Source organism: Rhinolophus hipposideros (assembly GCF_964194185.1).
Source record: "Rhinolophus hipposideros genome assembly, chromosome: 17".
In the NCBI taxonomy this organism is placed as follows: Eukaryota; Metazoa; Chordata; class Mammalia; order Chiroptera; family Rhinolophidae; genus Rhinolophus; species Rhinolophus hipposideros.
In genome coordinates this window covers 40,944,306-40,967,452 of record NC_138063.1, presented here as the reverse complement: position 1 = coordinate 40,967,452, position 23,147 = coordinate 40,944,306, and the positions used below count along the sequence as shown (strand labels likewise).

General features: G+C 46.6%; 1 protein-coding gene across 5 annotated transcripts in view; it reads right to left on the bottom strand.

The window, feature by feature from the left end:
- Positions 1-73: 73 nt before the first annotated feature.
- Positions 74-23,147, bottom strand: part of TMEM241 (transmembrane protein 241) — a 133,039-nt gene continuing 109,965 nt past the window's right edge. For 3 of the 5 annotated variants that reach the window (XR_013995284.1, XM_081078764.1, XM_081078767.1), the window contains one exon: positions 17,589-19,689. Coding sequence is in view for 4 of the 5 variants with exons in the window: in XM_081078764.1 (XP_080934890.1) it covers positions 19,629-19,689 (61 nt within the window). In the remaining variant the exon portion in view is untranslated. Of the gene's footprint in view, positions 223-17,588; positions 19,690-23,147 lie in introns of those variants that run through there. The other 2 variants (XM_081078763.1, XM_081078762.1) reach the window with 2 other exon arrangements.

Sequence of the window (23,147 nt, the reverse complement as noted above, 5' to 3'; positions counted from 1 at the left end):
CAATTGTAGGGGAAGGGTAGGCTGGAGAACAAAGTAAATTTGAGCCAGGTAGTTTTGTTACCTGTTAATTGTGTTATTTGTCCAGCGGTGGAAAAAGTCTTTCAAAGAAAGGGGTTTGTGGGCTCATCTCTTCCAGGGATGGCCTGAGTTCATGTCCCAGGGGCTATTGAGGCTGTTAAGTTGAGAAGTGCTGGCCAGGTCATGGCAGGACTTGGTAGAGGACTGCGGAGGGCCAGAGAAAGGAGGAAACATCAGGGCTGAATCTCGAGTCACGTGTCATTAACACCAGCTTAAAAGGTGGCTTCCAGTAAAGCAATGGCAAGGCTGAGGTTAAACACACACACACACACACACACACACACACACACACACGGTGCAAAAAAATGTCTACACATTTTAAGAAAGGAAAAACAAAATTGTAATACTCAATATAGACCGATAACAAAAGATGAATACAAGTTGTTTGACTTCTGCAATTACAAGAGGGGCTTACAGTTTTTTCCTTTCTTGAAATGTGTATATAATTTTTTGACTACATGTATATATACATATATACATATGTATATATATATATATGTATATAAAGAAAAAGATAGATGAAGTTCCTCTTCCTCTTACTACCAAAGGATGCAAGAGTGGTTTCTCAGAGAGCCCTCACCCCAGAAAGAACCATCCACACTTTTAAATAGATATTCCAGAAAGTCTGCAAATACAGGACTGGCTGAACCATTTGAACCGTGAAGACGTGCCTAACATGGACGGTACTTGCCTATAAAAATCTCCCATGAAAACATCAAGAAAAGATGAGAAAGCCCAAGATCATGTGCCCCTTTGAGAAAAACAAAAAACAAAAACAGTTTTGCTGGGGGGTGGGAGATGAGGGTAAGGGGGATCAAATATATGGTGATGGAAGGAGAACTGACTCTGGGTGGTGAACACAGTGGGATTTATAGATGATGTAATACAGAATTGTACACCTGAAATCTATGTAATTTCACTAACAATTGCCACCCCAATAAATTAAAAAAAAAAAGAAAACAAACAAACACAGTTTTGCTGCAATGCACCTGACCCCGAAGCAGCCCTCCTCAGGTCACTGGTGGTATCCAGGCCCCCTCTCCACCGACTGGGCGTTCATTCCCTTGGAACCTCAAAGTTCCTGGGAGTCCCTCTTTATGAGGGGCTTCTGAGCAGGAGCTGATCACAAATGATGACCAAACAGAAAACTCAGTGGGTCCAGTGGAGAATTCGATGGTATCTTCTGCTATACCCACGCACCGTAAATTATTATCCTTTAAACCCTGGCTTAAGAAAAGAAGCAAATCCCCTTTGAGGCATAGTGCCTGGTGACACCTACTGCTTCATGAGATTCTATCAGGTTGGTGCAAAAGTAATTGCGGTTTGTGCACTTATTTTTTAACTTTTTAAACCGCGATTACTTTTGCAGCAACCTAATAAGGCAGATATAAGTTTTTCCTAAGGCAGCTACTTTCTCCCATGAAACCAATTTTCATTTTTATTTGCAAAATAAAAACAAGACACAAATGGAATAGATTACTCTCCCCTCTCCTTCCCTGTATGTATTGGAGAGAGTGGCAGGAGAGCCAGTGGGCAAGAGGTTTTCCTGGGAAGAGCATGCAGCCAGCAGCAGGAGGGCCTGAAACAGAAAGGATGCATTTCAGCAGCAGCCCTGAGTGAAACCGGAGGCAGTGACCCTGGGAGAGGGGAAGAGAAGGGAAGGAAAGGGCTCTGGAGCCAGAGCCAACAGACCCGGTGACCTCAGCCAGTCACTTGAAGCTGCAGCCTGTGAAGGGATCTTCCCATCAGAGGGGTTGGGGAGGAGCGCATGAGATGGTACAGCAAACACCTGTAGGAGTTCAATATATGGAAACAATTATTTTACTTCCCACTGAACTTAACTGAGATAGCAAAAATAGAAATAACACAGTGCTTTATGGAGGAAGCTATTGGAGCACAGCTACACCATCTAGGACCCAGTGGGGAAGATACAGTAACTTATGTGGACTCCCAGGGTCTAGGTGACCCAGCGTCACTGTGGAGTGCATGGCCGTGCAGCTCCGCCCTGCCTGGCGTGCCCAGTTGAGGGGCTGCTGAGAGGTGGACTGGAATTCAGCCCTAGCTTCATTCACTAAGTCATGCTGTGGCATAAGCTGGGAGAAAGGGACGCCTTCCTAATTGTTCTGCTCAGAAGGGATGTGTTCTACCAGGCAGCTGGAGAAAGGTATGCCTGCTCCCAACACTTCAGCAGTGCTGGATGGTAAGAGGGAGGAGGGCAGAGGCCAGAGGTAGAGGTAATGCTTGGTGCCCCTACAAGCCCAATGACATGAGCACCACCCCACTCCGTCCCCTGGGGCAGCTGGCTGCTGAAGCTCTGGGTGACAATGGGCGGACCCTTCAGAGGACGAGTACGCCATGTTATCTATGTCCAGGGATGGAGAGGGTGTGAGGGTTCTCTAGAAATCTTGAGAAATGAAATAGGTGCTATGTAAGATAAGCAGGGGCAGTCAGGAGCGGCAGTTCAGAGGGGCAGCAAGAACCCAACTGTCCCAGGCCACCACTTTGCAGAGGAGAGGGTTCTGGAGAGGCCAGAGCAAGTGGGGTATGAGAGAGGGAGATAAAGATTCAGGAACCCAGCTCTCTAACCATCCTACCCAGCAGAGACCAGGCAGGTGGTCACCTCTTCAAAGGGGTCAGAGTAAGGATCTTGGAGGGGCCCGTGAACACCTGGGAGTCATATTTCACGCTCCTAGCTCCCCACCCTCTTTGTCTCATGAAGTTACTTTTGAGCAGGCCAAACTTTTGGGGAAAAATAAGGTCATGATGGGCCTGACGCCAACACTTTACCTGCTGAGCCAACACTTTACCTGCTGAGCAGTGACTGGTGGTATAGCTGGCTGAGACATCTGGGTCCCAGTGCTAGCCTTTCCATTGCCACAGTCCTGACGTTTCCAAGAGAAGGGCCTTCTTATCAATGAACCCCCTAAGTAGGGCTGTTGGCCTCTGGACTGCTTGCATCTGAAGTCGCCAGCCTCACCCAGCAGCCTGGCTCTAGTTGGATGGACGGCACCAGCCCTGGGCTGCACAGCGTGGGGTAGGAGAGTGGGAAAGGCTGGCACTGCTTGTCCTTGCCCCGCAGTGGAACCCTGGCTGTGGAGTTATTTGTGGTATCAGGAGAATCAAGAGAGATGACAAGGAAGTGTCTTTTTGCAGTAAATCGCAGAGTGCCCTTATTCCATTTCCTGCTTCCAGGCAGTTCCTTAGCTTCCAGCCAGTAGTCTCCTCCTGATTCTGGCGATACTTCACTCACGTACTCACACCCCACCCAATCTCAGGGAGTCGCTGTGGCTTCCTAGAGGGGTCACTCTGTTCTTGTCCCCACTGCTGGGCAGACAAGGACCCAGGAGTTGGGAGAGAAAGCAAATGGACTCTGGATGCCTTGCAGCTGCCTTTAATCCACGTTGTCTCCAAGTGCTTATTTTAGGAACTCAGTGAGGAGATTATGAGGCCCCTGTGGCCTCGAGTCTTCTTCCCGGGTGACATGAAGGTCAGCTACCACCACCCAGGGGGAGTTCCATTCCCTGGCCGAACTCACCTGTCTTCACAGGCGGCCCTTGGAGAATCTCCTCAGCATGGTGCCCTGCCAAGCAGAGACGCCTGTTGGCTTCTCTCCCTCCAGTCTCCTCCCTTCTAGAGATTTCCCATGGAGATGGTCAAGAAGTGTCAGGGAGGGTGGGCTGGGCTGCCCGGCTGGCTTGACTGGGACCCCCATTCTGGAGCAGAGCATTCTGACAAGCGGCCTAGAGAGTGAGAGCCCCTGACACTCGGCCTACAACTGAGTCTGCACAGGTCCTGCCATCAGTCTCTCAGGAAGTCACACAAAGCCGCCCAAACTGCCACCCATCGGGAAGTTGTCTAAATCAGAGCCCAGGTCGAAAATGCTGCTGGCTGCCTCTAGATTCACCCTGAAGCATCTGGGGCAGTCTTGTGAAAAGAGATGTGACCCACATGTTAACTGGCATGACTTGGCCATTATTCATTACCACCATCCACAGATGGGAAAAAGAGGGACTGGCTTCTCACCCTTGCCCTGCCTTTCCCACGTCTCTCTCCTGCTGTCCTGCATCCCACCTCAAGATGTGTGGGCTATGACAGGTCCAGTGTCGTCGGAGTTTGCTGGGGCCGCCACTGTTGGGAGGGAAATGTCAAATAACCAAAAGAGAGCTATGGTCAGGTTCCTGAGAAGGCAGGAGGAGCTGGAATCAAAAGGAGCAGAGGTAGAGGGTTGAATGTTCAGTTGTAGAGGAAGTCCTCCTCAACTATAAAAAGAAGAGAAGTGCCAGTGTGAGCAAGTTTGCATGGAAGAGATTGGGAAGGTGAAAGAGTTCTCATCTGATAGCTTCTATTTTCCTTTTAAGAAAGAGGCAAGGCCCATCGAAATGGGAAAGGGAAAGGCAAAAAGGGGGAAAGGGGTTTCAAGAGAGTGAAAGTGTTTGGAAGAGTTGTGGAGATGGGGAAAGTGAATGAGCCACTTGAGATTGGTGCTTATGAACATCTAGAGAACGTAAGCACCCTTTGACTTTCTGAATGAAGGAATGAGGACTTATGGGGTGACGCCTGTTCCACACTCACTTCGCTATGTAAATGCCAACAGATTTTAAAGTCAATTTCCCTCATTGTCACATTCCATTTACTCAGACACTCCCAGGCTCCTGCCATGCAAAGCCACCCTGGATGATAATATCAACAGTAACATTTACAGCTTATTTGGTGGTGGGTACAGTGCTAAGCACCATATGTATACATACATGGTCTTTATATGGTATACATACATATGCATATGCACATACCTATATGGTGGACATACATACCTTTTTTCATTTCTTTCCATGAACTTAGGAGGGGATTTCATTACCTTTCCCATTTTAAAGACAGGAGAACTGAGGCTCAGCAGAGTTTCTCTCCTGCAGCCCCGAATCACGTGCCCAGGCTCTGCCGACCTCAACAGACGCAACTGTGGACCCAGTTGAGCAAGGGGAGCTGGGAAAGACCATGGAGGTAGGGAATTCTTGATAGTGAAGAATCAGTTTTGCCACTTAATAAAAATAAATGTCATGCCCTAGAACAAGGTGGAATTTACTATGTGGTGTCCCCCTGGGGCAGAATTGATCAAAGACAACCTGTCACAGGTGACAGTCCTTCCCCCTGCCTGACACTACCCCTTCTCCCCTTAGGTATCCACAGTCTCCAAAGCCACCACCTCAAGGGTCACGGCTGTCCCACCCATTGGCCCCCAGGTGCTGTCCCCAATGTGCCAAAGGGCCAGAGCAGCACAGTGTTTTCAAAGAAGTGAGAGGAAAAAAAACCCTCTCTCCCTCTCAGTTTCACCTTTGATTCCATTGCTAACGTCCTCCAGGGTCCTCTTGAAAATGTCTTCTGTGACTTATGTCTGGAGCAGCCCTCTTACCTCAGCTTTTAAAATCATGAGTCCCTGAGGCAGGGGTGTGAGAGCAAGTATCTGTGTGAACGTGTGTTTGTGTGAGTGTGTGTGTGTGAATGAGTGCGTGCATAAGTGTGTGTGAGAAAGAGAGCATGTTAGTGTGTGTGAATGGGTGTAGGGTACAGGGAGGGGCAGCAGAGGGTGAAAATTTAGTAATATTTTGTATTTTCCTCATCATTTCCTTTACCTCATCAATTCATGCAAACAGGCTGCCTATAGATCGCAAGCTCCACCAGATTGTTCCGGCCCCACAGGACGGGTCTTATTCTGACTTATCTCAGGCCTGCAATTGAAGCAATACTTACTCATCAAGCTTTTGACCTTAAACTGGACAGGGTACCTTGAGGCTACTGCAGGAATATGGGCTTTGCCCTCTGGGGGCTGGGGAGAAAACCTGAGGCCCATAGTGACCTCAGTACACTACAGCTTCCCCATTAAATGGGAGGGAGAGCAAGCTAGTGGTGCAGAGTGCACAGTGAGAACAGCTGGATTCAGGAGGCAGAAATGAAAATGCAGAACGGGGTGTTCTCACAACCCCTGGTCAGGAGCTTGGTCAGGAAGAGTGATAGATTTTGTTTTATTTGGAGATTTGATGGGGGCCGGGATACCCATACCCAAAGGCCAAAGTCATGCAGCCCAACTCTTATGGGGGGGGGGGAGTGATGGGTATTAAAGAAAGTGCAACTCTCATATCCCCGGAGAGGCGGGGACTCCAGAGTGCAATGTGTTGTGGTGCTAATATTTCAGAGTTCTTCCACCTTCTATTAACAGCTCAGTCCCAGTGTGTTCACATGAAGTGATTTGGAATGTACCTAGAACTTCATTGTTCCCCAGTTGGCACATATTGCTAAGGTAACCCCAGGGCCAGGCAGGCCCTTCTTGCCAAATGTGCCATTCTCCCTTGACTGTAAGTTGCTGCCTGGTGATTACAGGATCCAGAATCCACATCATCAGCTGTGGTCCATTACCTGCCTCCCCATTTCTGAGATTGGCAGCCAAAGAGACAGGACTGTCCCTCACTAACGCTATAGGAACCATAAAATATAAACCTTGCAGGATGCGAGGAGCTCAAGACATCGGGTCTTTCAAAAGGTCTTTCTGCTCTGCTTCTCTTACCTTTTCTTGTCTGTACCTGTCACCTACTGACACAATATTTCTGCAAATCACCCCAAATCATAGTGACATAAACTAATAGACATGTATTATTTCTCATTTATCTCAGGGTTGAGCTATGCAGTTCTTCTGACCTAAACCAAACTCAGCTGATTTCAACCAGGTTCACTTATGTGCTTGCAATCAGCTGAGGGCAGGCTGGTCTAGGAAGGTCTTACAGGAAGGATTTCACTCTGCTCCACATGGTCTCTCATCCTCCAGCAGGCTAATCCAGACTTGTGCTCATGGTGAGAAAGCTCAAAGAAAACATGTACAAGACAGAGTTAAACGGGCAAGGAAAAGTTTATTCAAGACTATTGCAATAGGGGTCGAGACTTGTTCTGGGGGCTAAGGCTATTGTAATAGGAGAGAGAGATTAAAATCAACTCTGAATACAACAGAGGCATCTGGGGATTTATAGCCAATGAGCAGGATGAAGGAGTCAGTGGGTGGAAAAATACCAAGGGGAACTTGGTTAGATATGGGGGTGGGGGTAGAAGGGGAGTCTTGCTAAACTGGCTCGACAAGAATCTTGCTGAGCTCAGCTCAGCAGGCCAAGGACAAAGCCTAGTCAAGAAGAGGGCTCAGAGGAGAAGTCCAATAGAACAAGTGGAAGCGTACAAATCTTCTTAAGGCCTTAGCTCAAAATTGTCTGTCACTTCCACGGCCTTTGTTAGCCAAAACAAATAACAAGTTTGGCCCAGACCGAAGCAGTGGGGAAATGGCTCTATCATATTGCAAATGGCATGGGCACCAGGAAAGGTGGAACACTGGGCATCTTTGCAACTGACTCCCTACTCTCTTCATGGGAAGACACTCTTCTACTCAAGCCCCTTGGGCAGAATGTAAAGCCCACCCCACCCCCATGCTCCCTATATCCTGACTTAGCTGGTAACCTGGCTGACCATGGAAGGCTTACGTGCACTGGAAGGGACAGACTGGAAGGTGCCAGAATTGGAACCCAGGCAACCTAAGGACTCATGTACCGATGAGGTTCTCAGGATCAAACGAAGGCAAAGAATAAGACGAGAACCCACTGAATACAATGTGTGTAAGTCAGAGAAAGTCTTAGGAAAAAGCAAAAGCCTGGTTGTCAGAAGTAAGTGGAGCATCACACCAGAACTAGAACAAGGGTTTACTAGAAAATGTAGTCATAATACTAAAATAGCCACCATTACTTGGGTATCCAACACGTACTAGGCATTGTGCTAAATGCTATACATGTAACTGTTTTGTCTTTACAACAGTCCTGGTAGTATAACCTCCATTTTTTATCAATAAGGAAATTAAGACTCAGAGTCCAAAAACCATAGAACTGGTAAATACAGAGGATTTAAAATTAATTCAGGTCAACAGTCACTGAGCACCTTCCATGTGCAGGCTCTGTGTGAGGTGTAGGGAAACAAATGGCATGGGCACGCGGACACTGCCTTTAAGGAGCCTACAATGTAGCAGGAAGGACAGACAGTAGAGAGGTCATTTCTATGCTCTGGGACACTGTGTATAAAGAGACTGTGCGGGGGGACTCGGTCAGATTTGTCTTGCCCCAAAGTATTAGTACATGCCTTTCCCACTGCACCACACTGGCTCCTTGGCTGTTTCTGTTAGGGTTGCCTTTGGCTGTTAGTAACAGAGACTAGAAATAATAAAGGAGAACTTTATTATCTTCTCTCATTTAAGAAGGTTGCAGGTGGGCAGCCTGTTGCTGGCATGGTGGCTCCATCTTCTCATCAAAGACCTAGATCCTTCTAGCTGCTGCTCCACTATCCTTAGGACACAGCTTCCAACTTTAAGGATGTCTCAAGGCCCAAGATGGATGCTTGAACTCCAGCTACCATATCCTCAATCCAAGAAAGAAACAGGAGGTCATCAAGTTAAAATGAGTTTACGACGGTGGGCTGTAATCCAGTGTGACTGGTGTCCTTACAAAAAGGGGGAATTTAGACACAGAGATGTGCATAGAGGGAGACCATGTGAGGAGACACAGGGAGAGTTCTGATCAGAGCTCTCAGCCTTCCCTTTCAGCCCTCAGAAGGAACCAACCCCCGACACCTTGATCTCAGACTTCTAGCCTCCAGAACTGTGAGACAATAAATTTCTGTTGTTTAAGCCACTCAGTCTGTGGTACTTTGTTACTGCAGCCCTAGCAGACAAAACAATTGGGAAGAAGAGGAAACGTATATTCGGTAAGCAATTGGCCACCTCTGCACCAGGGTCCTGGAGATGAGCCTCAGGGCTCCACTGGGGGAATATGGGCCCATGGTGAGCCTGCAGGGGTGACACATGGGCTGCAGCTGGGATGGGTGTGGGATGGGCTGCAGAGGTGGGAACCACGCCCAACACAGGCAGATGGCTAGCCTAGACCCTCCATCCATAGGGTCTGATCCCCACAGCAGGACGTGAGGTTACAAATGGGCCTCCACTGTGAGACCAGGGCTGTGGCTGGGAACTTTGAGATAGCTGTGGTCCATGTCCTCATTGTCACGTCTGTGTGTGAAAGCTGACCTGTGGGCGTGCAAACTCTTCTAACGGCCATGTTTTCTTTTGCCTTCCTCCTGGGAGAAGGTGTGTTGCTTAGAATAGATAAGTAAACACACACACAAATATAATGCATGGGTTTGGCTCAGTTGTACCTTTAAGCTCGTCAGTGAGAAGAGGCCAGTTGCCTGGAGCTGAACGCTTAAAGTGGTGAACACACCTCTTCCCTGTTCCAGTTCACCACAAATGAGGGAACCAGACATTTTATTCCCCATAGTACAGCCAGCACCAGGCTGTCATACATAACAGACTTGACTGAAGGCCTGAGGATCATATAGATGATTGGCTGAAAAATAAACCTTAAACCTAGACACCAGGGTTCTGGAAGAGTGTTGACCACACCCCTTCCCTCTGCCTCTCTCTAGAGCTTCCTCACCTACTTCCAGGTACCCAGGCTCCCTCATTCCCACCCCCAGTTTTCCATGCCTCATGCTCAGGACTCCTACCCCACCCCTCTCCCCACCCCCACCCCCAGGCAGAGATGTGGCTGCTAGGGAAGGCAGCTTTTGCTAGAACTACATGAACGACTTAAAAACCTGACTCCAACACAAAAGGCCACATATTGCATGATCCTGTTCCTATGAAGTCTCCAGGCAGGCAAATCTGTAGGGAGAGAAAGTGGATGGCCTGGGTCAGCAGGAGCTGGGGAGAGAGGAATGATGGGGTTTATTTTGGGGTAAGGGGTGGGTGGGGAATGAAAATGTTCTAAAATTAGATAGTGGTAATTGTTGCAGAGCTCTGTGAATCATAAAATTGTATATTTTAATTGGGTGCATTTTAAGGCATGTGAATTACAGCTCAGTAAAGCTGTTATTTATTTATTTATTTATTTAAAATCTCAGTCTGTGGGTCTTCTTGTAGACTCGGCCTCCCTGAGAACAGGGAATATGTATTTGCTCTATGTCTACAGTCACATCGGAAGTCACAAGAGCCACTCCTGCCAGAGCTGCTCCTGCCAGTACAAGGGGGTTCCAACTTCTCCCAAGGGATGCAGATTCTGTCCACAGCCTCACCTGTCGGAAGAGTCAGGCCTCAGTTTCGGCAACAGGGTGGCTGGCTTCTTTAGGACAGCAGGTTTGCTCTGCTGGAGAAAACTGAGACCTGCGCCAGTGGGCATTCAGTATGTGTGTGTGCTCAGAGCAGGAACGAGGAGATAAATGAAGGCAGGATTGATATCACTTGCCCAGGTGATCAGACAGCCTGAGACAGAACCTGAGGTTCTATCTCTGACTCAAAGTCTTTTACACTAGACAGACCCCCTTAACTTCTACATGTCAGGCAAATCTCTGGCCTGGGAATGGTGCCTGGACTAATTCCCCCAATTTCCAAGGGCTCTGCTGCTCTTGCTGAGGTGCACTAAGAGTGACGGTGTGAAGACAATGGGTGTAAAGCCCTCGCCAGCCCTGTGGGCTTTTACACACACAGAATGGGAAATAAATGACTCAAATGATTCTTTTGGCTAGGCAGTTGTTTAAGTGGGATTCTACCCTCAGCTGCCAAGGGAGGGGAGCTGGGGATGCTGGGGGTGGGGCAGGTCCTTCACACCCCTCCCAAGTGGATCCAGGATGGAACTGGATGAAGGCTTACACGCCACTGTTTGTTTTACTAAGGGCAAGCCACTGCAGGTCAGGCCGCTGAAAAATCAACTCACAGCAGGAGCAAAGAATCCTTCATTTCACCACAGAGCACGGGAAGTCTGCCGTCTCTGAAATGTTTCCAGAACAGAGAAAGCCTTGTGCAAGCTCTGGGAAGGGTTTGGCCTTCCCAGGGGTTCGCTGCCCATTTCAGAGGACACAGGAGGAGCCCTGCAGGCAGCCAACACCCAGCGGTAAGCAACACTGCCCTGGGACGTGCACGAGGGCCACTAGTGGGGGGTTGGTTCCTCTGGTTTGCTCTAAACCAGTGATGTGGGTGGGGGGGTGTGAGGTGGGCAGGCAACGCCCACAGACAACCTATCACATGCAGAGGGGCCAGGGCAGATGGGTTGTGAAGATGACTTTGGAATCGTGGCTTAGGTGTGGTAAGCTAGGGGAGGTCTCCTGTCCTGTCAGGGTTTAGGAGGCCTCCTCTATAAGTAGGACCAATAGAGGTGTGAAGTGTAGATGACAGAACATGTGGGAGCCACCTCAACCCTGTCTGGAGCATCACGGGAACCCACAAATGTTATTTCCCATTCCCAACGTTCAAATCACAGCCTGGGCTGGCCCAACCTACCTCCCGGCTTCTCACAGGCTCTGGTCTCGCCACTTGGGCAGTCACTCCCTGACCACGGCCAGACTTCACAACCTCTGACTCTGCTCATTTGCGTTCCCTGTCCACTTGCGTGGGGAGGGCAGACCACTGTGGGAGCTGAGAGGCAGGGCTGTGTGGTCAGAAGCCTCCTTCAAATTCTCCCGCCCCTCTAACTAGCCTAGGAACTCAGCGAAGTTACCTGAGGTCCTTGGCTAGTTACCCGTGTCCGCCTGCCTTCGCCGCGAATGAGGCCAATGATTCCTCCACCAGAGGCTTCTTGTGAGAATTAAATGAGATGCACAGGAATGAAACACTTCAAATAACACTGTACAGCCCTCAGTACGGAGCCACACAGCTGAAAGGGACTTCTCCCTCCTGGCGTTTCCTCAGGCCCCTATCGTGTGTGTCACGCCCTTGAAGTTAACCATGAAGTCCATTGTCAAGTGTGCACCAGACAGAGAGCATCTCACAGGCAGGGCCAAGATTTCTAAGGCTGCACATGGCCAGTTCGTTACCTGGTAAACCTAGCCAATTCCAGAACCAGTGAGGTGAGGGGGTAGCACATTCCGCCTGTGGGGATCCTTGACTTCACACTGTGTCCCCCAGAGTGGTTTTTAACCTGGAATCCATGCCCCTAGAAATTTAATAAACAGACTTTAGAGAGAATAAATCCTCCCGACTACATGCTACTCTGTGTGTGTGTGTGTGTGTGTGTGTGTGTGTGTGTGTGTGTGTGTGAGAGAGAGAGAGAGAGAGAGAGAGAGAGAGAGAGAGAGAGAGAGAGGGACTGTACATTTTGGAAAAGAAATTCCTTACATTTCATCAGATGTTCAGAAGAGTCTGTGTTTCCCTTCTTGGCTTTATTTTCTTAAAAGCACTTAACTCTCTCTGAAATTCCATTATTTACTTCTTTATTATTTGTCTCTACCACTAGAAAGCCAGTTTCATGAGGGCTTGTCTTGTTTATGGCAGAGCCCCAAACAGAGCCTGCACACAGCGGGTTCTCAATATGTTTGGAATGAATGAATAAGGTACTTTAACCTAAGGGTACAGATCGTGCCCTGTAGTTGGGGTCTGGGCAAGCCCTGGGCAGTCAGCTGGGGCCCTCCTGGAGCTGAGACTGGCTTCTGAAGCAAGGGTCTATTCAGGGAAGGGGCTCGGAATGATCAGCTTGGATCCACCCGAAAGAAACAGCATTCGAGGGCCTTTGCTTTATTACCTGTTGCTGTGTGACAAATTCTCCCCAAACCTAGTGGCTTAAAACAATTTTACTGTGATTTTGTGGTCAGGAATTCAGGCAGGCACTACTTAGCTGGGTGATTCTTTTGCCCCACGTGGCACTGACTGAGGTTCACTTGATGGTATTCAGCTGCCCACTGGGCTAGCCTTCAGGGTCCAGGAGAGCTTCCCTCACAGGTCTGGTGGTGTGTTGGATGGCTAAAAGGCTGTGCTCAGTGGGGACCATCTCCTGGAGCGCCTACACCTGGTCTCTCCAGCACAGTAGCCTCTAGTTTTGTCAGACTTCTACACAGCATCCTGGGGCTCCCAGAGACTATTCCAGAAAACCAGGGCAGATGTGGCATGACTGCTTTTGACCTGGCCTCGGAAGTCATGTAGCATCACTTCTGCTATCCGACTGGCAACAAGCAAGACACAAAGCCAGCCCAGATTCAGGAGAAAGGGACAGGAACCACACAGGGGCATGAATACCATTGGGGTGGAGGTGGGGCATCTTTGGGAACAAACCACCATGCCTCCCTCTGTGCTGGCTTGAGGGACAGAGCCTCAAGCCAAGGATGCTGGGTGGAGCTGGGAGAAGCCCACAAACCTCACATCTGTGACTGGCTTTCCATGGAACAAGGATCAAAGGACCATTGACCCCAAAATGTCCCAACCACTTGAACCTCCAGCTGATTTCATATTCTATTCCAATACTTTGTCCAAGGCAGCTGCTCAAGAAAGATATCATGTTCCAAGCATCAACCACACATTGTATTCTTACATACTTCTTGTTTCATCCAAATCTATGACTGAACTTTTTTTGAGGCCTGTAGACCCAGAAAAGAGAAGTGTTCTCTCCGGCACTGTTGCCCAGGCTCCTTCAACTTTCAACCTCCTCAGCTATCTGAACATGCCAATCCCTGAAAAACCAGGCCTGAGAATTCAACAGTGGCTGGTTGTTCTGGAAACATTTACAGTTCTACTTCAGGTGAGAGCAGTGCCATTCCCAAAGAGTTCCTCGTTGCTCCAACCCCATGCAGAGTGCATCACAGGCACAACTCGAGGGAGGAGGATGCTGGGAGGGACTGGGACACTCTGGGAAGGCAGCTGGGACTCGGGCCACAGACCCGGCCCTTCGGGGGAAGGGCGGGAACAAGGCCTCCAGGGAGAAAGTCACAAATGACCTCACAGATGTTAGGACTCCACATGGAAGCACTTCTTGGAGAACTGACAACACCCTGTAAAATGTTGGGGGGCTCCATTTCTCCTTCTCAACAGAGCTCTCTAAAGTGAAGTTGAAAAGTGTAGACGTAGTCTGAAAGAGCTGGGGTCGAGTCCTAGCCGGGTCACCCTGGAAAAGTTCCTGAAACTCTAAATATCCTTGGTAAAATGGGGAAGAAGGTTGTCTGCCCCACCACTGGGAAGAATAAATGACAAGATGCATCAAAAGCACCTTGCACAGTGCGTGGCATACAACAAGTGCTCAATAACAAACTGTCTTAGCCATTATTGGGTTGGTAACTCCAGCAGCTAAATCCAACCGACTTTCCTTCACTACTTCTCTGGGTCCAGTGGGTAAGACCTGCTCTAAATTAACACTGACCGACAGAAACATCAGGTAAGCCAAATATAGAAATGAAAATTTTCTAGTAGCCTTATTAAAAAAGGTAAAAATAAACAGGAGACATTAAGTTTGGTGATATATTTTATTTAATCCCATATATCAAAAATATCAGTTCAACAAGTAATCAACATAAAATTATTATATGATACGTAACACCTTTTCTCTTAATACCAAGCCTTTGAAATCAGTACGACTTACACTCACAGAACAGCTGGATTTGGAACCACCCCCTTTCAGTGCTCAATAGTCACACGTGGCTATGGTTACCCTACTGGACAGTGCAGGTCTGGAAAGAAGAGTTGGGTGGCCCTTCCTTGTTCAGAGCTCAGTGGCCTACATTTTGATTGAATTCTGGGCCTGTATTGAAAATGCAAGAACTTCCTCCCCACAGTCTTTTCTGAAATACTCTCCTGCTGGGGTTGAATAGAAAAGAAAGAAAGGCAAATTACCAAGAAAATAAATTGTTTCTTTTTCCTTACATCCACAGCAGAATAGTAATAATATACAATCATATAAAACCTTGCCTGTCTTGACAGAAAGCATATTCTTTCTTTGTACAAATAAAAACCCCAAATACCCTAGCTTTGATTTGTGGTCAGCAAGGCCTAAGGTAATTAGGACTCAGACAGGATGTGACCAAACAGATCATTTTGGGTAAAAGTGAGTACTGGGGTTACCTGGAGATTCCCTATCCAGCGGCCTTGGGGCCCAGAGAGCCATATAAAAAGAGAGCTGGGGGACTGCAATGACTTGTGCCAGCCCCTAGTTTTGCAGGCCTCTGGGCTCACCGTGCATTCAGAGCTGAGCAAATGAACTTGGCATAAAAGGTGGTTGAAGCTTGAAGCAAAAAGCCCGAGATGGAAACGGAAGAGACAGAGTGGTATATTGAAGAAACGCCTTATCCTCTGCCTCTTGCTGGTATCAAAGTAAGAAATAGATTTAAAAAATAATGGGACTCTGGGACATGATTTTTAAAAATCAAACAAAAACAAAAAACCTTTGCTAGAGATTCTTGAAAAAAAAAAAAAAATGTCTACAACTTTTCAGCCAAAGTGGTTGCGGTCAGTCCCTCTGGAAAGAGGCAACTGGTCTTGTTAACTGTGCATGGTTCTTTCCAGCCTTAGGAATCTCCATTTGCATAAATGACAAGTGGAAAGACAGGCATAAGATGACATTTGGACAAATGCCACTATCCTCAAATGGAAAAGAACTGGCCTCAGTTAACTGAGAAAGTTTTGTGGGGGCAAAAAAATAAGGAAAATTCTAAACCCAGATTTTCTATTGATTCTGTCTATAGAAAGTTTGACATCCCAGATAAAGAACAAGAGCAAATTAAAACTGTGTGTCAAGGCCACTCTGAATATCTTGACCTTAAATGACACACAGAGACCAGGAAAAGACAAGGAAATGACTTTAAGATACTCAAGTTCCAAATATACATATCCATTTCTATTTGTTTCCTTCGCTTTTTTTTAATATGTTGGAGAAAAACATGCTGAAAGAATGGCCACTGACTGAGCTGACCCTATTCTTCATAGGGCTGAAAATGGACAAGGCTCACTTCCTAGATGCTGGGGCGGGGGGTGGCGGGTTCTCAGAACATTGATGATGTGGTTGGTGGGCCTGCAGGGAGCGGCTTCCTACCTGGAGAAGACTCACTGGACTGCATTACCTTCTACATCTCAAAATGACCCAAACTGACATCTGGAAGAGTAGAAAAGTATTAAAAGAACCTATTCTGAACAGACATATTTGGAGTTAGACAGTATTTTCTTTTTTTAAAAAAAACTTATTTATTTATTTATTGGGGTGACAATTGTTAGTGAAATTACATAGATTTCAGGTGTACAATTCTATATTACATCATCTATAAATCCCATTGTGTGTTCACCACCCAGAGGCAGTTCTCCTTCCATCACCATATATTTGATCCCCCTTACCCTCATCTCCCACCCCCCCAGCTCCCTTACCCTCTGGTAACCACTAAACTATTGTCTGTGTCTATGAGTTTTTTGTTTCTCATTAGTTTGCCTTGTTCTCTTGTTGTTTTTGGTTTATATACCACATACCAGTGAAATCATATGGTTCTCTGCTTTTTCTGTCTGACTTATTTCACTTAGCATTATACTCTCAAGATCCATCCATGTTGTCACAAATGTTCCTATATCATCTTTTCTTACTGCCGAATAGTATTCCATTGTGTATATATACCACAACTTCTTTATCCATTCATCTATCGAAGGACATTTTGGTTGTTTCCATGTCTTGGCCACCGTAAACAAAGCTGCAATGAACATTGGAGCACTCGTGTCTTTATGGATAAATATTTTCAGATTTTTTTGGTAGATACCCAGGAGAGGGATTGCTGGGTCATATGGTAATTTTATTCATAATTTTTTGAGGAACCTCCACACTGCTTTCCATAGTGGCTGTACCAGTCTGCATTCCCACCAACAGTGTATGAGGGTTCCTTTTTTTTCCACAGCCTCTCCAACACTTGTTACTATTTGTCTTGCTGATGAAAGCCATTCTGACTGGGGTGAGGTGATATCTCATTGTGGTTTTTATTTGCATTTCTCTGATGATTAGTGATGTAGAGCATTTTTTCATATGTCTATTTGCCATTTGTATGTCCTCTTTGGAGAAATGTTTCTTCAGGTTGTCTGCCCATTTTTCAATTGGGTTGTTTGTGTTTTTGTTGTTGAGTTGTATGAGTTCCTTGTATATTTTGGGTATTAGCTCCTTTATCGGAGGCACTGTTTGCAAAAATCTTCTCCCATTCAGTTGGTTGCCTCTTTTATTTTGTCGATGGTTTCTTTTGCTGTGCAGAAGCTTTTAAGTTTCATATAGTCCCATTCATTTATTTCAGCTTTTACTTCCGTTGCCTTTGGAGTCAAATTCATAAAATGCTCTTTGAACCTAAGGTCCATAAGTTTAGTACCTATGTTTTCTTCTATGTAGTTTATTGTGTCAGGTCTTATGCTTAAGTCTTTGATCCATCTTGAATTAATTTTGGTACATGGTGACAGATAGCAGTCCAGTTTCATTTTTTTGCACGTGGCTATCCAATTCCCCCAGCACCATTTATGGAAGAGGCTGTCTTTTCTCCATTGTATGCTTTTTGTTTCTTTGTCAAAAATTATCTGAGCATATTTATGTGGTTTTATTTCTGGGTTCTCAATTCTATTCCATTGGTCTATGTGTCTGTTTTTCTGCCAATACCATGCTGTTTTGATTATTGTAGCCCTGTAGTACAAGCTAAAGTCAGGGAGTGTGATACCTCCAGTATTGTTCTTTTTTTTTAAGATTGCTTTGGCTATTCGGGGTCTTCCTTTTTTTTTTTTTAATTGGCATTGTTTCTGTTGCCCTATTTTTTTCCCTTCATTTCTTCCTTTCTTTATTTTTTATTTTTTTATTAGTTTCAGGTGCACAAGACAAAGTAATACTTAGATGTTTATCATTTATATCCCTCACACTGTGTGAACCCCTCCATTCACTATCCCTCTGACATAGCACAGAGCCATTACATTTCCACTGTCTCTATTCCTAAAGCTATACTCCGCTTCTTGTAAGCATACACATACATATATATAAAATTATAGTTGGCATTCATTATTGTTCAGCTTCAGGTGTACAGTGCAGTGATCAGGCATCTACATCATCCCTGAGGTGGTCTCCCAAATAGGACATGTGTCCATCGGATACCCTACAAAACCTTTACAACTTTATTGATTACGTTCCCCAAATTAATTTTCAAAACCCTGTGGCCATCTTGTGGTTACCGACTGTTTTCTGTTCTTTTGATCTGACACTGCTACTGTTCTGCTTCTAGCACTGGGCAGGTATGGACGGGGCAAGCTCTGGGAGGGTAGGGAGGGGGCGGCTAGTCTCAGTGCCTAAGGCTTCGTTCTCTGCTCAGCAGTGAGGTCTTAAACCACCATTTTCAGCCTTCTTCCCTCAGTCTTTGCTCCGAGGTCTCTGCCGTGAGCGTTGGCTTCAACCGTGTAATATGCTGCCCCCTCAGCCCTGTGGGCCATAAGTGGAGCCCTAGCAGTCCTAGTTCTTCCCTCTCCCGCAGCTGCGGTGATTCCGGGATGCAGCGAGCTCGGAGCACTGAGCTAGGTCTGCATCCTGCGCAAGCGCGGCTCCGTCCCCGCACTTCTCCCTTCCCTCCTCCCCCCGCTCACGCGATTCGCCCACCTTTAGGTGAATTCAGTAGTGGGCCTCTTCGCCCTGCCTGTCTGCTGTGCAGGGAGTCCTTTGTGGAGTTATAGTTGTTCGATTAGTTGTAAATTCCAGGAGAGTTTTACAGAGGATCACCTCATGCCGCCATTTTGATGATGTCTCTGACAGTATTTTCTTAAACCTTCATTGTGAGGTCAAAGTCAAATAATCACTTCATGAAAATTCCTTTCTTTTGATTCCCATAGTGGCAAGGTTTAGACTTTTAACCCAATTTTTAAATCTGGCCTGAAAAATATACCTCAGTTTTCAATGATTTAACCTCCTCTGAGATACTGAATTAAATGGATTAAAAGCTTTAAGGAATATAAATATAACTGGGATGTATCCATATGGTATATGCTTGTTTCTTCTTTTTCACCTGCCCAGGGAGGACATCCATCAGTGCTTATAAACCCAATTCCCTCTGGTGATCATTTAGTACCAAGTTACCTTAATGATGGGCAAAAAAGAGTGTGCAGAATTCAATACAATACAACACACAACCACAAAAAAGGCCCTCAGCACTTACTCTGGAGTAACCGTGTCCTTGCTGGCTTCTTATTTGGCCCAGAACTCCTCAACAGGCCCCATCTCTGCCCCTGTGCCCAGTGGAAGCCCTCTCAAGGAATTTTCTCTATGCATCGTCAGTGGGTGAGCGAGGGCTCTAGACAAATCAGTGTGAGAGCATGGAAAGGACATCCTCAGGACTCTCCAAAGATGTAAACACAAGACAAAACTAAAATGCAACTAAAAACCTTGGGCCCACTACCATGGATTGAAAGCAGTATTTAGTGAAGGATGTTTAATAAGGAAACCTGCATGTCAGTCAAGGTGAGTGGAGCCATCCCCACCGTGCAGGGGAAACCCTGCATGTTTCTGTACAAGTGGGAACAGCACAGTCAGCAGGACTCAAGTGAGCCTCTCAAAGTGGGAGATATAATGCAGTGCACCCACTGCAGTGGTGCAGAGACCCCCAGAAAGAGTTCTCCTTGATGCAGTGAGAAGCAGTGGTCTCTTCATCTTTGCTTTCTTCTCTCCGGGAAGAGCAAGGAGCTCTGCAGCCTGTGGGGGCTGTTCTCCAGCTGGCATCCAGGGAGCCTCCTTTTCCTGTGGTCGCTGTTAGGCTCCTTTCCTTTCTGAGAAAACCAGCAAGGCCTCTCCAAGTCCACCAAGCAGAAAGCTGCAAAAACGGCAAGATGTCAGCTTTCCATTCCCTCAAGCCAGGAGGCAGCCTGGCACCCACACACAAGAGTGCGGGATGCCCCCTCATTCTGCTGTTGGGACTCTCATCCCACTTCCAGGTCAGGCCCAGGAACCATCCCGTCATCCATCCAGAGTAAACGTCAGCTCTGCAGTGGGGTGGGAGTGGGCTATGAAGCGGGTTTTGATACCTTCCCTCAGGGAAGAAGGTGATGTGTCCACTCATCCTGACCAGGTGGATGTGACAGCACTCTGGGGCATGGGTTAATGTTCTCTGGTGGAAATACTGGAGGGCTCCCACACACAGCCTGCTTGGTGCTTTTTGAGGGCTGATTGCTAGGAAGTCATGCAGGTGTCCATAATTGTAGAATTGTAATGAAGGTGACAATCTCTGAATGTTTTCATTTCATTTAGACTAGCAGAACAGTTTAAGATGAAAATACAAATGGGGAAATCATAGATTTCCCACCAGAGCAGAAACAAACATGGTCAGTGGTTTGAAAATGAAAAAGTAGTGGGAGAACTGAAGACTGTGAGAAAAAGAAGAGTTGAATATTTTAACATGCCTAAAATTTAATACATCCAAAGGTCTGGATATTTTCTATTTTAAACTTCTCGGTAGACAATCTGGTGTCTGTCTGAATCCCCTGTCATTTTTCCCAAAAAGCACTCCTGGGTCCTGGGCTGGGCCATCAGTAAAGGATTATGATGAGGAGGGGGGTCCCTCTGATTATGAAATGCCCTGGTTCAGATGTTCCAACAGCCCTTTCAAGTCTACCCTTTTCTTCCTTTCATTTCCCATCTATTCACCCAATATCGCAATCCTCAGATTTACCCATAAACAACACACATACATTCAGGCTATGGCTCCTTTATACAGAGGGTGCCAAAAAAATGTATACACATCTTAAGCAAGGAAAACTGTGTTAAAATTCTAATACTCAGTATGTAGTGATAACAAAAGATGAATACAAGTCACGTTTGACTTCTGCAATGACAAGAGGTGCTCAAAGTGGTTACCATCAGCGTCCAGACACTTCTGATTACGGCGAACTACTGCTTGAGCAACGTTGACCAAAGTGTCCACTTGTATACATTTTTTGGCACCCCTGCTATTTCTAACATCTATCTGGGGTACTGGATATATGAAGCACACATAGGCTGTGCATAGTATACTCCCAGGGAGAAATATCACCTATGTGGGTGACCCTGATCACTTGTACGTTTTACCACTTTTAGTATAGGAAAGAATCGACCAAGTGTAAGGATATAAAAACAATAAACCAAGTTCAAATTATGGCTCAGGCACTTATTAGCTGCATACTCCTGTGAATGTTACTCAGCTTAATTTCACCTGTACCACAGGAGACGATCACACCTACCAGTCTCTGTGAGGCTTAGAAGGATATACTGGAAGCAAACTGCCCCTGTGCTTGGCCTATAATGGACAAGCAATAAAATATTATTTTCTAGTCGACTGCAATCCCTTCCTCACTGGCCCTCACAGCTGACTCACCAACTTCTGCCTGAAGATTTCTAGTGAGGGGCACGTTCTGCTGTGCAAAGCAAGCTGTCCCACCGTTGAGCAGCTGTAGCCATGGGATTCCAGCAGGTATCCATGGGCACCTTACTTGTGGAAGCACATGGTTCCTCCCTCTAGGAGGAAGCCCTTTCTCATACCCACCCAACAGCTGCTTCTTACAACCTCACCTGTAGATCCAAGTTCTGCATTCTGGAGCAAGAGAGAACAAACCTACTCCTTCATCACCCACCTGTCAACCCTAGAGAATGGGGAAGTCCCCTGAACCACCATCATCTCCTCTTTAGGCGACTACAGGCCTCTGGGTGAGGGCAGGGAGAGGTGCTAGTCAAATAGCCAGGTGCTGGGGGAGTGGGCCGGGAGGAGGCCCCCCAACCGGGCTAATAACAGGCATGGAAAGGAGAGGAGCCTGAGGGAGATGTATGCCTAGTGTCTTCAGCTTCAAGTTGGAATTACTTTCCTCTTTCCTATAGAAATATGACGATAAGTTGATAAACCCTCTTCAATACACATTTAACTTATAATAATGTACCTAAAGCTGGTGTCTACATTATGAACCAAACAAATTTCTGAGGACACTCTTAGATCTACAATCATCATTCATAGGACTGTTTCTGTGTGAAACTGGGGTCCACGGTCCAAAAGACCATATTTTGAAACATGGTGCATTTGTGGTTGTCCCGGGTTTAGTTCAGGACCCTGCAAAGAGGGTTCTATTGCCTCTTCTCTTTGAATGAAGTGACAGTGAAAGGGAAGCCATTCTTTACGGACGCAAGCTCACCTCTAAAGACCTGGCTTTTCCTTTTCAGCAGATCTGCTGTTCCCTTCAACATTCCTTAAAGAACGCCTACACAATCTTCTTAAATACCTGGCAAGTGGAGAGTCACCGTGACCTGATTAAGGCGCTGCACAGAGCTTTGGGTTTGGGAGGTTTTATTTCTGCAAGTGTAACTGGGGCTCAGTGTCTCCTACAGTTTCCACTAAACCCCCTTAAGAAGAGCAGGCCATCAGCTGGCTCTCTGCCACTTGTACTCCCCCAGCCTTAGAACAATGCTGAAGTGTAAGAACCTTGCATTTCATCCCTTTGGCTTCGCTATTTTCTGAAACACCAAAGCAGCTTATTGAATGCTAAAATATAAACAAACCTTGGTTTAGTTTACTGTTCAGAGAGCTAGGGAGGGGAGATTTGATGTTGCTTTCTGAACAGCAAGAGAAGCTGACAGCGGTGCAGGAATCTTAATAGTATTACAACTATTTAAGTCAGAGCTTTACTGAACTGTTTGCGAATCTTGTAATCCCCGGCATTCCTGAAATGAACAAACTTCATGTAACTGAGGCATAAACATCAGATTGCAGAGCAGACCCAGCCAGAAATATTCCTCACTAGCTTCTGTTCCAGGGGTTTATTTCCAGCCTTTCTCCAGTGCTTGTCTTTTCTCTCATCGGGAGCCAAACGTCCCATCTCAATTTTACATTTATTTATGATTGTGGTTATTCAACGAATTCCTGTTGAACTCACTAGACAGAGGACAGAGACTGTATCCACTTCCCAGCTGTAGACCCAGTACTTAACACAGCACCCAATAAATACTTACTCGGTGAATGATGTGTGAATGAAAAGGGGCTATGTAATAAACCTAACAAGCTCATGGGGGCCACACAGCAGGCCTGACCAAAAGTCACCACACAGGACGGTCTGATCGTAAATTCCTAACTGGGCAGGTCGTGGTGGGTAGTCACACCCCAGACGTATAGCTTCCTTAGCAAAGGTCAACCTTTACCTTAAGCGAGCCATGTCCACGACTTTTATACATCCAGGATAACATACCTTTGAAATGTCAGAGTAATTTTCTTTCCTAAGACCCCTCAAAGGCACAACTGCTGTCACCAGAGAACAA